The sequence below is a fragment of the Callithrix jacchus genome, chromosome 10, assembly GCF_049354715.1.
Source record: "Callithrix jacchus isolate 240 chromosome 10, calJac240_pri, whole genome shotgun sequence".
NCBI lineage: Eukaryota > Metazoa > Chordata > Mammalia > Primates > Cebidae > Callithrix > Callithrix jacchus.
Window position 1 is genome coordinate 66,158,704 of NC_133511.1, and position 15,489 is coordinate 66,174,192.

General features: G+C 35.9%; 1 protein-coding gene across 1 annotated transcript in view; it reads right to left on the reverse strand.

Moving 5' to 3' along the window:
• Positions 1–15,489, reverse strand: part of RNF169 (ring finger protein 169) — a 92,915-nt gene that overhangs the window by 39,813 nt on the left and 37,613 nt on the right. Inside the window, exon 3 of the mRNA XM_035265464.3 lies at positions 2,108–2,254. Coding sequence (XP_035121355.1) covers positions 2,108–2,254 — 147 coding nt within the window. The remainder of the gene's footprint in view (positions 1–2,107; positions 2,255–15,489) is intronic.

Sequence of the window (15,489 nt, forward strand, 5' to 3'; positions counted from 1 at the left end):
CATGGTGGAATACACCTGTGGTCCCACCTACTTAGGAGGCTGAGGCGAGAGGATTGCTTGAGCTGGGAGGTCAAAACTGTAGTGAGCCATGACTGTGCAAATGCACTCCAGCTTCAGCAACAGAGCAAGACCCTGACTCCAAATAAGTAAATAAAAGCAAGCAGAAAACAAGGCAAAAAACACAAAAATCTAAAACTTGACACGTTCATAGGTCAGATTTTATTCAATGCATTTCTAAAACTGACTGTTGCCAAGAAACAAATCAGAATTTGTACTTTCTGATTCCTTTTAAGATTAAAATTAGGTGGATGCACTTGATTTCTATTTCAAAAATGGTAGTGGCAAATGAAAAAATAATTAGAGAAATGTCCCAGTCTTGGCATGACTCAGGAACAGCAGGTTGTTTCTATCAAAGGACCATAGTTAAGGGTAAGCACTTTCTAGCAAGACTAGTTTATCTTTCTGGGTTGTTCTGCCTGAGGACCCTAATGGGCAGAAGAACTCTCAGTGTGAAGAGGTAGAGCTGCGGTCTTCAGAAACTACAGACCACAGCTTGGGCTTCTAGTCATACAACATACTACATGCACAAGACCATCACAGAGCTTATTCTTGCTTTCCTAGCTAAATTATAGCCTTTTTAGTAGCAGTCTTTGTTGCCCTCTGGGGTTCCTAATGTTCAAAGCATTAAGAGTACACAAGCACTTCATGCCTGTAAAGTGAACCTTTTGGATGGTTGAAACCCAGTGGTTGTTTTTAATGATAATTAAATAGCAATAATTACAACTAGAATCAGAAGCTCCACATGTATGTGGCACTCAGCAAACACTACTGTCCAAGAAAGCTTAAAGAATTTCCCTTTTAAGTTTCAGGAAAAACTTTTCTTTTTTGCAAAAATAAAACCAAGGCTAGGCAGTGGCTCAAGTCTGTAATCCCAGCACTTTGGGAAGCCAATGCAAGCAGATCACGTGAACCCAGGAGTTCAAAACCAGTGTGGGCAAAATGGTGAAACCCTACCTCTATAAAAAATACAAAAATGAGCTGGGTGTGGTGGCATAAGCCTGTAGTCCCAGCTACTTGGGAGGCTGAGGTAGGAGGATTGCTTGAGCCTGGGAAGTCGAGGCTGCAGTGAACTGTAATTACACCACTGAACTCCAGCCTGGGCAACAGAGCAAGACCCTGCCTCAGAAAAATAAAAATAAATAAACCCAGAAGCATAAAGAAATTAAGTAACTTGGTCAAAACTGTACAACACTTACAATGCTGGGACCTGTGTAAGGGGCAGACTTCTGATCCAGAGATTCCCTCCCACCCATTCTATGTTTCCTGTAGTTATATACGGTAAAGTTTTATCAATTCTAGTTGACTAGAAAGATAACCTGAAATATTAACAAGCCTGAATCACAAAGTATTCCGAAAGAAAGGAGTCTAAAAATGTGTTAAGAACATACAGCAAACAATATATGTCCAATCCAATATGACTTACTGAAGAAATAAAACTCAACTGTGATTATCCATCTGGGTATAATGAGTGGATCCTCCAAAAGTGCCTTCTTATGTAAGTTAAATACACAACTTGCAACCTTTTCTAGTAATTTACTTGGTAAATAAGTGATGAAAGACTCAGGCAAGATATGGCTCAATTAGAAGTCTAATTAAATTTAGATTAAGTATCTAAACCTACCTTATAGCCATATTGTGCTGCTTAGGGTATTACAATGAATAAAGGAAAGTAAAATACACACTTTAAGAAAATCTAGTTGAGGACAGAAGACAATGTACAAAACTTAAATGTCAAATAACACATAAGTCAAAATAACAACATATATATAAATCTTATCACAAGTAGTAAACTATACTAGGTTTTTCCTCTCACTCACGGGCGCAGTTTTCCACTGTTCCTTAATCTTCCCACAAGTCTCAATATCCCATTCAAAAATTATTTTCTCAATCTCTGGCCTGGACATAAGTTCTTCACTACTCTTAAGCTGCACAGTCAATGACTGTTACTGGTCTCACAGTTTACCAACATAGGTCTTTCAGGTCCAGCTCACCTGGGCTAATGACTGATTTTTGAGACAGATGTCCATTAAAAAGGTGATTTACTTACACGTTCCAGATTTGTTTTCAGTACTAATGGCTCATCTCTTTTTTTCTGTTCATCCATTTTCCTTCTCCTTGTTTCTGTATCTTCTGGTAACAGCTTGTGGATTTGATCTTCAGAGGGTTTTTCCTCTTGTAACTTTTCTTCTCTGAACTAAAAATACAAATTATACAGACAGAGTAGAGTTTTACGCAACTATAAACTTTAAAACGTCTTTTACTCTGTAGTTTATTACAACAAACAGACCACACGGCAGTTTTGAGACTAATTTTTCTTATCAGATATAGAGCCCTCTTGATTTCTAAGTAAGTCTGCTTTTACTTGGCTCTTGCCAAACACACTCTTCAGAGCTTAAGATTTAACTGCTCTGCATTCTTAAGCAATATAAAATCATAAAAGCTAAGATAATACACATTATCAAAAAATAAGGTATAGTCACATAGCCAAAAAACAGCTAAGCCTGAAAACCTCCTTATTCCCATAAGCCAGATGTAACTGCACTGGACTAGGAGAAGAGCAGAGATGGCCACAGAAAGCCAGAGAAGCTGGACTAGACCTCCTTAGCAATAGAAAGAATGACAATGCAGTTCTAATGTCCTACATTTTTATGCTCTTATCCTGTTATCACAGGATAAGTCAAGATACATGGTTTACAAAGAAATTTTGTTTTAATTTTATAATAGTAGAGATGGGGTCTCACTACGTTGCCTAAGCTGGTCTTGAACTCCAGGGCTCAAGCAGTCCATCTGCCTCGGTCTCCCTAAGTGCTGGGATTATAGGCATGAGCCTCTGCACCTGGCTGTACAAATAAATTTATGGCAGAGAGATATGTTCTTTATTTTGGGGAGGTGGCACGGCATTATCAAGCATGGGATTGGAATAAAAACCTTGGTGACCTTGAGCAAATGAAGCATCATTTGCTTGTCTCCAAAAGAGGAATAATGCTACTTACCCTGCAGAAGTAAATGAGATAACAATATAACAGTATTTATTAACAGAGTCTTGCTGTGTACCTGCAGTATGTCCATACTCCATTTCTACTTTTATTCCTTTTTCAATGTCTAGAGTTTTAATAACATTTAAATAAGATGATGTATAGCAAGGCAATTATAGGCTACTAATATTTTTAATCATTCTTATGGAAAGAAAGTAAGCTAAAAACAAGTATTTTTGATAGGTTGTTGCCTCAGGGTTAAAAAAAAAACCCACAGCAACAATAAACAACAACAAAGTCTTACCTTTCCAATTTCTACAGTCTGATTTTTGTAAGCCTGAACAAATCTTTAAGATATTAGTTTAATTCATGAGGTTATAAATATGCAAAGAATACCAAACACAGTGCTGTGCCAGAAGGAGATTAAAATAAAATAAAGTACTACCAACTCTGCCCAATCCAAACAGGAACACAGAGGGAGGCAAAGCAAATCCATAGCTGGGGAGAAAACAAAACTATAGTCTATACTAACTGCCTACATAAAAGATTTAAGGTCTTTTAAAGATCTCAAATGAGAAGACCTTACTCAGTAACTTGACTACAAGCTATTATAAAGGGGTGGTTTACTTTCAGAGGATAGAGAAGCATAATGGTTCAAAAGAGAACAGGTTTTAGCATCATGGGAATGATCATCTACTGAACTGTGTGTGTAGATGCTGAGCCAAGCACTATGTCTACATTATCTCACGTAGGAAAACTAAGATTTAAGTGTTAGGTAACATGTTTAAAATCACACTGCCATAGGCATGGGGATGGAATGCAAATCAAGGTCTATCTCAGCAATTCTCAACCAAGAATTATTCTGCCTCCCTCCCCAACCTGCCAGAACATTTGGCAAGTCTGGAGACAATTTTGATTGTCACCATGGGGGACTAAAGTCTATGTGCTACTAAACATCCTAAATGCACAGTATAGCCCCCTCCAATATGTATGTAAATATTGCTATTTTTAAGAGAACTAAATTCTAAATTTCCTGTTTTATATATCTTAGTATTATTTTATTTGGTGCTTAATGGTGTTAACATACTATGTTCTCTGGCTTTTCTAGTGTTTTAGAATGTATCCTTCTGCCTCCAAATAATTTATTTTTTTAAAAATAGAGATAGAAAAAAAAAAAAAAAGAGAAAGAGATAGGGTCTCACTATGTTGCCCAGGCTGCTCTCAAACTCCTGAGGTCAAATGATCCTCGCACCTCCCAAAGTGCCATTATTACATGCGTGAACCACTGTGCCCCGCTCCCTAGTAATTTTACTGCTGCTCTCAAAGTTTTTGACATGTACTTGTGTTGCTGGCAAACAACCTTTTCGTTGCAATGCTGAGTCACTGTTAACAGACCATTAGCTAAAAATTTATGAAAGTGAAAAAAAGTATCCATTTAAATATTCAGATGAAGTATGTCGGTGTTTTCTTAATATACAGTTCTGTACAAGTTTTTGTTTCTTTGTTTTCATTGCTTTTGGTTGTTATTTATAAGGATTTGAGAACTTGGTCTCTAGAAGAGAGTTTTTATACTGAAAAAGACTAAGGGAGGGTCAGAAAGTAGCATTTTAAACTTAAATGAAAATATCAGTTGCCGTTGTTTATTGAACTGTTCTATGTTCTAGGCATTAAGTTTATCAAACTTCCCTCAGGGCACTCTGTATTTATTTATCATTACTATTTCATAGAGACAAAAACTAAGACTTAGTGGCTATCTCTCAAATCACAGTCATTAAGTACTGAGCTTGGATTTTAAAGCAAACCATTGTCTTCAGACACCAGTTTCTCAGCTTCAGCACAAATGATATGCCCGCCTGCGTAATTCCTTGTTGTGAGGGCCTGAGCAGTCTGAGAAGGCATGAATACTTTAGCAGGGAGCAGAAGTTAAAGACAGAACAGCATACCCAAAAAAGACAGAGAGCCAATATAAAGTACTACAATAGTTGGCCCACTAGTTGGCTACAGGTATATGAAATGTATCTCAAGACTGTCGGTCTGAGGTGAGAAAAAAGGAAGGATGTATCTATTGGCTCCCACATCCTACTGACCAAAGTGTGCCCCATGGAGTGTTAAATACTCCACATTGATTGGCTTGTACAACCTGAGTACATTCCCATGGTAGGTACTGCAACAGAGACAACAGAGAAGCCATAAAGCTAAAAAGCAGCAGGACCCTAAACAAGAAGATAGAATGAAGACTTCCACTACTGTAAATGAGGTCATTTTTACTGCTTCCATTTTCAGATGCTAATTACTAGAGAAAAGTTATTGTCATCTGTACATTAATTTCATACTCAGCCACACTACCAGGAATACTACACAATTTTTTCCTGAAAATACCTTTACTTTTCCCTCAATTTCTAAAACTAAAAATTTAAAAATCAAAGTATAATATACACACAGAAAAGTATACAAATAATTAGTGTAAGCCATGATAAATTATCCATTCACCACCACCAAGATCAAGAAACAGTTTATTATCACCAGTACCCCTTCTGCTTACCCCTCACCTAAAAGTGAGTGAACTATGGTAGAAACCATGATCCTGCCTGGCTTCTAACACCAAAAAAATCATTTTACCTATTTCTCAAGTTTGTGTAAGTGAAGTCTTACATGGTTACTGAATCTTTCTGCCTTCGCTCAACATTCTACTTGTGATATTCATCCATGTAAGTACAGTTTATTGTTTCTTGTTTTGCTTTATAGTATTCTGTTGTTTGACAACAAAACAATTTAACCATCCTATTGTTGGTGGATATTTAAGTAATTTTTATTTTTGGATATTTAAAAAGTGGGTGCTAAAAATATTATTGAATATGTGTGCAGGTATACACATACTGTTCTTTGGAGTATATCTTAGAACAGAAACTGCTGAGTCACAAGGTATGGGCATGCAGCCACAGTTTTCCAAACTGGTTGTACAAATTACACTCTTGCCTCCCCAGTGTAGAATGACAGTTGCTCCCAGCCTTGCTGACACTCAGTACTATTTGTCTACTTTAGCCATTCCAAAGTGTATATATGGATATTGCATTATTACTTTAATTGCATTTCGCTAATGACTAAAGATGTACAACAGCTTTATGTGTTTATTATGTGGAAATCCTTTTATCAAGTGCCTATTGATATCTATGCCCTTTTTTCTTTTAGATGGTTTTTCCCTCTAGTAATTTGTAAAGAGTTCTTCATATTTTTTGGATATGAAGCAGTTGTCAGGAAAAAATATATAAATACATATGTATGCATATATGTATGTACGTGTGTGTTTGTATATATATACATGTATCCTTTTTTTCCCCTCTCACACAGAAGCTTGCCCTTTTCACTGTCTTAGTACAGCTGTCACTCAGAACATGTGGGGGACTGGTTCCAGGATTCCGCATGTACCAAAATTCATGCATACTCAAGTCTCAAAGCAGGCCCTGCAAAACCCGCCTAAATAAAAAGTTGGCCCTCTGTATCTGCGGGTTTTGCATCCCATGAATACTGTATTTTCAATCTGTAGGGTTGAAAAAAAAAAATGTGTGTGTTAGTGAACTCACGCAGCTCAAATCTCTGTTATTCAAAGGTCAACTGTACCCTTTTGAAGACAGGTTGTACCAGGTTCTAATGCAATTCAATTTATCAATCTTTTACTTTACAGGTAGTCCTTTTTCTATCACATTTGTAAATGTTGCTTACCCCAAGGTCATGAGAATATTCTCCCATGTTATCTTTAACAAGCTTATTATTTGACCTTTCGGTCTACTTAGAATTGATTTTTTATGTTAAGACATAACCTACATATAATATGACATATATGGAATGTATAGCTCAATGAGTTTTGTCAAACATACATATCCATGTAATAATATCTCTAATCAAGATATAGAACATTTCTACCATCCCCAGAAAGTCCTTTTGAACCTATTAGCAATCAATCTCTCAAACCACTTAGCAACAGGCTACCACTAATCTGATTACTATGTTATTAGTTTTGCCTATTATAAAAATATGCAGCATGTATTTCTTTATGTCAAGTTTCATTGTCAGCATGATACTTTTGAGACTGATTCATCCATGTTATTGAGTTACTATTAATACACTCCTTTATATGGATAAGATATAATCCATTGTATGAATAAACCACAATTTGGGTTATTTAGTTCTGGGCTATTATGAATAAATCTACTATGGACATTTATGTCATTTTTTGGACAGGTGTTTTTGTTTTGGTTGGCTAAATAGCTACAAGTGGAATTGCTGGATCACCTAGTAAGTGTATGTTTTAATTTATGGAACAACCACCAAAATGTTTCCAATGGTGGTTTGTATCATTATTATTCCAGTGATGGTTTTACCATTTTATACTCCTACTACCACTGCATCAAAGTATATCTCATTTTGTGGGGTGTCTGTTCAAATCTTTTGTCCTTCTTTTTTTTTAACCTTATTAGCTAGATTGGCAAGAGTTCTTATATATTATTAGAACTTATATATTATTATATAATGAAATAGCATTATTATAGTTCTTATATATAATTATTATTATATAGTTATATATTCTGGACATTGTTAGATACACATTTCTGAACATCATTGATAGGTTCTCAGAAATTTAAACTTCAAGCAAACAGCATATAATAAAACCAATTTTACCATAGGCTAACTGATATAAAAGAGTTAAAGTCCTGTGGCATATTTCCATTCACAAAAAAAAAATCACCAAACTTCTAAATAAAGACCCAACTACTTCTAATATTAAACACTGAAATAAATGAGAGCTACACATACATTTAAGAAAAGATAAAAACAAGCAAGATAATTATTTACCCAATTTTTGGTGAATCAGTGGGTGTCAGTGGTTGCAGTGGTGGTAGGTTAAATCAAAGAATATATGTTTGCAAAGAGAAACTGCAAAGAGCATCTCCTACCACCAAGCAGTTCAAAAACAGTGACAAATATGCTAGGCTCACTGAGCACTTTCACACTGCATAGTTTATTGTTCTCCATTTGTATGATTATGATGTGCTTCACGAATTGTTATTTTACAAAAATTTGTAATCATTTATTCACTTGTTTCCTAATCTATTTATTCCAGTTAAGGGTTACAGGTGGCCAGAGCCTATTCCAGCAGCCAAACCAACCCTTAACGGGACACCATTCCAACACAGGGGGCACACTCTCACACACACACACTCAGACTAGGACAATGTAGACATGCCATTTCACCTACTGTGCACATCTTTGGGATGTGAGAGGAAACTGGAGTATCCAGAAAAACCCACACAGATATGGGAAGAACATGCAAACTCCATGCAGACAGTGGCCCTGGCTGGGAAGTGATTTTTTTCTCTTATCAATGTCATAATGAAATGATGCTGAACTAAATGACATCATTGTTGAACAATGATGACCTGCTGTATATAGCACATGATATGGGTCCAATTTCATTCTCTAACTCTATGCTTAACTCTCTTCATGCAAGGGCAGAAATGCCTGCACAGTATTTACTGCCAATCCACATAGCTTGAATGCTTATTTCCTCATGAAAAATTATTAATATTTATCTTCGTAATTGTTTATCAACATAATTACTGAATCTAGGTGATGGATATATGGATGTTCATTTTTCTTGTTCTTCCCACTTTTCTGTCTGTTGAATATTATAAAAATAAAAAATTTCAAGATCATTTATAACATCTGTTATGTCTGTTAACAAACTGCAGGTGCTGGGTGATGATTAAAATAATTCATGGGCTTATAGGAGCCTATGAAGTGAAAGTCCTGATTATAATCTTTCACATGCTAAGTAACTACTCCAGAGTGTATATTTCCTGTTAGTACTTAGGATGTTAACTAGCCATTCTTAGAATATAGACTAAAACATATATACATGCCACATTATTTCAAATAAGGCATTTTAAAATACATTTCATAACACCCAGAACATATCTCAAATCTCTATCATAGACTTCTAATATAAATTACTTGTGTTCAGTTACTTGTTTTCAAATCCCTTTTCCCCCAGATATTGTGTTCTTCTTTTAATCTTTGATTTCCACTCCCCTACTTGAGTTGCAGATACCAGGTCTGTGTTCAATAAGCTCAGTTCCGCAAATATTTACAGTGCATCAGATTATGTTAGGCAAATTTTTAGTGCAGAGGATATAGTCCTGACCAAAAATGACAAAGTTGCTCATGTAGGGCTTACTAGAAGCAGGATGCTAACTAAAGTGAATGATGAGGTTAGACTAATTTATTTATTTATTTTATTTATTTATTTTCAGACACAGTCTCACTCTGTTGCCCAGGCTGGAGCACAATGGCACGATCTTGGCTCACTGCAACCTCCACCCCCCTGGTTCAAGCCAGTCTCCTGCCTCAGCCTCCCAAGTAGCTGGGATTACAGGTGTTTTTTTAGTAGAGACAAGGTTTCGCCATGTTGGCCAGGCTGGTCTCGAACTCTTGACCTCAGGCCATCCACCCACCTCTGCCTCCTTACAGGTGTAAGCTACCACACCTGGCCTGGACTACTTGATTTTTATAAGCGGTCCTTCCAACAAATACATTCCTTGACACAGACCGTATCTATGTGGTGACTATTCCATGCTTTATAAGAATCCACTGTAATCTCAATTCCACCATAAAAGGTAACCAACCAGACAGTGCCATGGGTATTAGGCTTACGGGAGGTGTGCTGCCCAATGGTACTTTAGAAGCTTATATAAAGACTAGAAGCTTATATATCCAGAATTTTCTTATTTTCTTATCTCAACTGGTTAAATGGACCATCATCCAATAATAGTAGACTAAAAAAATAATTTGGGGGTGCTGTAGAATCTCATGGTATTTAATTAATCTTTCTCCTGACAAGGGGTAACAGGTCTTTCTTATAAAATAAAATGATGCACATGAAACACTCAGTAAATTATGAGTTATGAACATTTTACTCACATTCTGGTTATCTCTGAGCCAACAGTTCTCAGAGTGGGACCCTAGATTCTAAGGGAGGTTCATGAGCTAATAATGGAAATCTTTAAGTTAATTTTCAACATATTTTTTTTTAATCAAATAAAGCAGATACTTACAGTCTATAAGGTTGTATCTAATAAATATCACCCTCTTTGCTTTTTAGAGACAGAGTCTCACTATGTTGCCCAAGCTCCAGTGATCCTCTTGCCTCAGCTTCCCGAGTAGCTGGGATTACAGGCATGCACCACTGTGCCCAGCTTAAATATCACCATATTAATAAGTAGGCTGAACACATTTTTTGTTAATATCTAGAGCTTATTCCTAAATAGAGCTATTAAAATACTTTAAATTCGTATGGGGGTCATGAAAGGAATGTAATACAAGCTGGTAAAAAAGGTGGAGACCACTGCTTCAGAACAATTGACTCAGAACATAAACTAGTTAGATAATCTAACTGGTGTCATAACATTTCAATTTACTTTGGTGTCTACAGCAATTGATGCTTTATATGTGTCCTCTGTTTCCTAGACTCTCACTTGGCACTAATAGCTACAGCTTCTATAGAGGCTCATTGCTGACTACTGCTGATGGTGTCCACAAAAACAATGTATTTGGGGTAAAAGACCTACTCTCAGCTCCCATTTATGACATCCTGAACTCACAGCAAATGATCTCTTGCATACAAGGCTAACTTTTACTTGATAAATCATATAAACAGTACCAAAGCATCTGACTTGCTTTTATGATTCTTACATAATGTTAAAGAAATCTCATTTATGACACCATGTTCTTTTCACTTCAAATTCTAGACCACTTTCAAATTAAATGTTAGATTTAGAATTAAGCATATCTAATTATTTATGCCAAAGCAATATTTTACCAATTTTCTCCTTATGTAATAAAATATTTAAAATTACTTCAATACAGGTTTTAAATTATTATGCGCATTTTGTACATACATGCAATTATTATATGCATATAAAATGAATATAGGCATCCGAGTTTACACATCAATTGAAAGAGCAGATATTTTATCAGTCATATGTTCAGCTGCCAAGCTGAAAGGCTGAATCAGAGGGGCCACTTGCTTATGGGAAGCCAAAAGAGCTCCAAGTCATCAATTGTGAAGAGGCAAAGATACATCTTCAATGTCCAAATTCAAGAAAATTGAGAATTCGTGTTTCATATCAGTAACTTGCCAGCCTCCAACTATGACTTTTTGACAGTTTTCCATTTCTTACCCAAACAAAGGCAGCAAATAAAAATGCCAGGAACAGTAGGAATTACTTTGTGCTAGATATTTTAGAATTCCAATTACTAAATTTTAATAAGTAATACATACAGATTACTATTGTCCATTTTACAATAACCCTGTAAGTTTGGTGCTATGGTGTCTATTTTACAGACCAGAAAACTAAGACATAGAGAACTCAAATAGCTTGCCCAAATTCACACTAGAACTCAAGCAGTCAGCTCTTAATCACACTACTGTTTCTCAGCTTAGGGTAAAATATCTACAACATCTGTATTATGACTTGTTGAACACCTGCATTTTTTAAACAGTTTGAGATAAACAAAAAAGTTTTCTTTCAAATGTAAACAGCAAATAAGACCTTAAACCCTCATTTAAATCTAGAAAAATGTAACAGAGTTTTGCAATTTTAGAGGAACAGTCATCAATGAAAGCAGATTACTAGTGAGTTTTTAAACAAATTTGGCTAGAGATGGGTATTTTTTAAATCTTATGGAATCTTTTTTACATATTTTTAAAAGTTATTTCTGACTGTGATTTTGGATTTTGGGAAAATATTGGCATATATGTGATATATTACAAGATTTCTGTAAGTCTAGATAGTCATTAAAATGTTGACATAGATCTCTATTAATATGGAAAGCCTCAAATGATATGCTAAATTTTAAAAGGGCAGTGACAGTGGCACGCATCATGTAATCGTAATTCTATTTTTTTAAAAGTCTTAAACCTTAAATTTTCAATAAACATTTAAACATGTTAATTAAGCGGTAGGACTGCTGATGATTTTTCCTTTCTGCTTTAGAACTTCTTGCTAACCTGAATTTTTTCCCCAATTAACAGAAATGTATAATTCTGCTTATGTTCATAAGCAGAAAAAAAAAACCTATTCTAACTTATTAAAAGTGTCACTCTTCGTATATTTTTAACAAAATATTTTACTTTATAGTAGGGACAATAGTTGCAGCTGCTTCTGGAGAATTCCTTAATTTGGCTTTCAAGTCGTATTTAAAGGATTTTACTAATATTTAAACCATAAATACAATTATATCTTGGGGTCTGTACAATTATATATGGGGGCTGGGGAGGGACAGCAGGGGGTGGGGAGATTGGGGAGGGATAACATTAGGGAAAATTCCTGATGTAGGTGATGGGGGGATGGAGGCAGCAAACCACCATGGCTTGTGTGTACCTATGTAACAATCTTGCAAGATCTGCACATGTACCACAAGTATCCCAGAACTTAAAGAAAACAAAATACAAACAAATAAAAAAAAACTACTGATCCTGTCCCTCATCAATAAGACAAGGAGAAAGAGCACATTGCAGAAATAACCTGAGTAACCTGCTATTCTAACTGAATTTGATGTTTTGAATTCTCCAAGTGTGTTCTTTTCTTTGAAAAGCACGTTATTTGATAAAACTGTTTCTCCTCATCTGGGTAGTTATAAATAGCAAAAGGAGACAACAACCATATCTAATGTTCTTGGATTTTGAACATTCTATAAATTAACTGTTCTTCCCTCATACAGTTAAAATTTAAACATTCTACTGAGAATGTTTCCTTCTCCTTAATACCATACCTGTTTCCTGTATATCTTAAAGATGTACTAAAAGATTCTGTACTTATTTTCTGGTTCTAGAAAGAGATGTGCCAATACATGCTAAAAGTGGGCACTTCTTCAAACATCATATAACATTTCAAAAAAAAAATGTTAATAGTGTAGCAAACAAAAAAAAAAGACCACTGGAAATCTTTTTCTTTTTTTTTTGAGACAGGGTCTCACTATGTTGCTAAGGCAGGAGGACAGGGGCCCAATCATGACTCACTGCAGCCTCAATCCCCCAGGATCAAGCAATCTTCTCAGCTCAGTCTCCCAAGTAGCTGAAACCACAGGCATGCACCACCATGTCCAGCTAATTTTTAAAAAATTTTTTTCGTAGTGATGAGGTCTCACTATATTGCCCAGGCTGGTCTTGAACTTCTGGACTCAAGTGATACTCCGCCTCAGCCTCCCAACATGCTAGGATCATAGATTGTGAGCCACTGTACCAAGCCAAGTCCCTAGAAATCTTAAGACATATCTAGCTGTACCATGAACCAGCCATATACACATCCTTACACAAGTCATTTCTAATAAAAAAAAAAAGGCGGGGTGGGGCTGTGGGGCCAGGCCCAGTGTCTCATGCCCATAATCCCAGCACTTTGGGAGGCCGAGGTGGGCAGATCACTGAGGGTCAGGAGTTCCAGACTAGTGTAGCCAACATGGTGAAACCCCGTCTCTACTAAAAATACAAAAATTAGCCAGGAGTGGTGGTGCATGCCTGTAATCCTAGCTACTCGGGAGGTTGAGACAGGAGAATCACTTCAACCAGAAGGCAGAGGTTGCAGTGAGTTGGGACGGTGCCACTGCATTCTAGCCTGGGCGACAGAGCAAGACCCTGTCTCACACAAAAAAAGCGGGGGGGGCGGGGGCTGTGAAACTAGAAATTCGTAAGTAACTAATTTGGTGAAGAGCTATGCGCAAGACATTACATTAAAGTGGAGTTAAAGAGACTAAAACTATATCTATCTTGAAAGATTTATAATCTAGTAAGAAAAAGCTTTTAAAAATAATCTGCTTGTATGGTATAACAACATACTTTAAACTTTCTAGATAAATAAAGCTACTTTAAAAATAAATAAAAAATAAGGAAAACGCCAACTCAGCATTCAGTTCACGATATACTGCACAGCCAAATGGATTTAAGTGCAATGTTCGTTTTAATAAAGTACTTTATATTAATATTTTACAGTTCAAGGCAGTAAGATAACAGGAATTTTTAAAGTGTAATTTCAGAGATAATTAGGTCCTAAAAGTTTACTTACCTTTACAATATCCCTTTCACAAGTTAATGACTGCCTTATAGAGCTACTAATCACTTCAGTGATTATATCTAACTAATCTGTTCTCTGGCTAAGGACTAGAAAACTGCATGCTTACCACTTAAATAATTCAGCCGACAATGGGGAGGTGGTACCTGCCTATAGCCCCACCTAAGCAGCAGGCTGAGCCAGGAAGATTGCTTGAGGCCAGGAGTTTGAGTCTGTAGTGTATACCTGTGAATAGCCACTACACTCCAGCCTGGACAACATAACAAGACCCTATTTATTTTTTAAAAAAGAGAACTAGAATGGAGGAAGTAAAAAAGAAAATGGATAGGTCAGCAAACCAATCCAAAGAAAGCCTCAACGATTCATATGCTCCACAGAATAACTGAAAGCAGTTCATCTTTCCCGCTATAGAAACTATAAAAATAGTCTAGAAGCAAGGCTGTTTTTCCCCCACCTTCAATCTTTTCCCCCACCTTCAGTCTTTCAGAGTCCAATAATTCTAAGAAGAGGAACAAGACCATCCTGGATTATGTGTTTCCCAATTCAATAATAGAACTAGGAAGTCAAAGTTAAGCATCTAACAAGCAAAGCAGAAGAAACAATGGTGTAAATAATAAGGTTAATTCAACCAAAAATATAACTTTTAGAGATAAATCAATTACTTCATAATACAAAGATGGCTAAGTCTTTTATCGAATGAAAACATAAAAAGAATACTACCAATTTCTTCCTAAAATTTTTTCATTTCAACATGTATTTACTGCACATCCTTATGTTACAACAACAAATACTACAAAATTCTTTCCATTAAGCAATACATCAAGATGAAGGACTGAGAATGTGTTACTATTCTCTCCTTCCATTTAAAAATACAATAAAATGCCAGAACACTTCTTTTTAATAGAATAAATACATAATAGGATGGGAAAGAAACAACAAAAAAGCATGCCATTAGCAGTCAAGATCACAAATACCCAAAAGATAGAACTGGTGTTCAGATTTAAGTGTTATAAACAAGAAATCACAGAAAACATACAAATGGTCAATTAACATAAAGTGCTACTCCTCTCTAGTAATCAAGGAAATGTAAAATAAAACAATGAGATATTTTTATACAGCAGATAGTAAAATATCAAAACAAAGAAAAAGGCTTGACAGGGATTTGAGGAAAATGGACTCTCGATACTCTTGTAGAGAGAATAAGTTGAAAAAGTTTTTTTTTAAAGGCAATCTGTTAACATCCAGCAAAACCATGTCCTGTCTCTTTTTTTTAATTTTGAGACAGAGTCTTACTTTGCCACCCAGGCTGGAGTGCAGTGACACAATCACAGCTC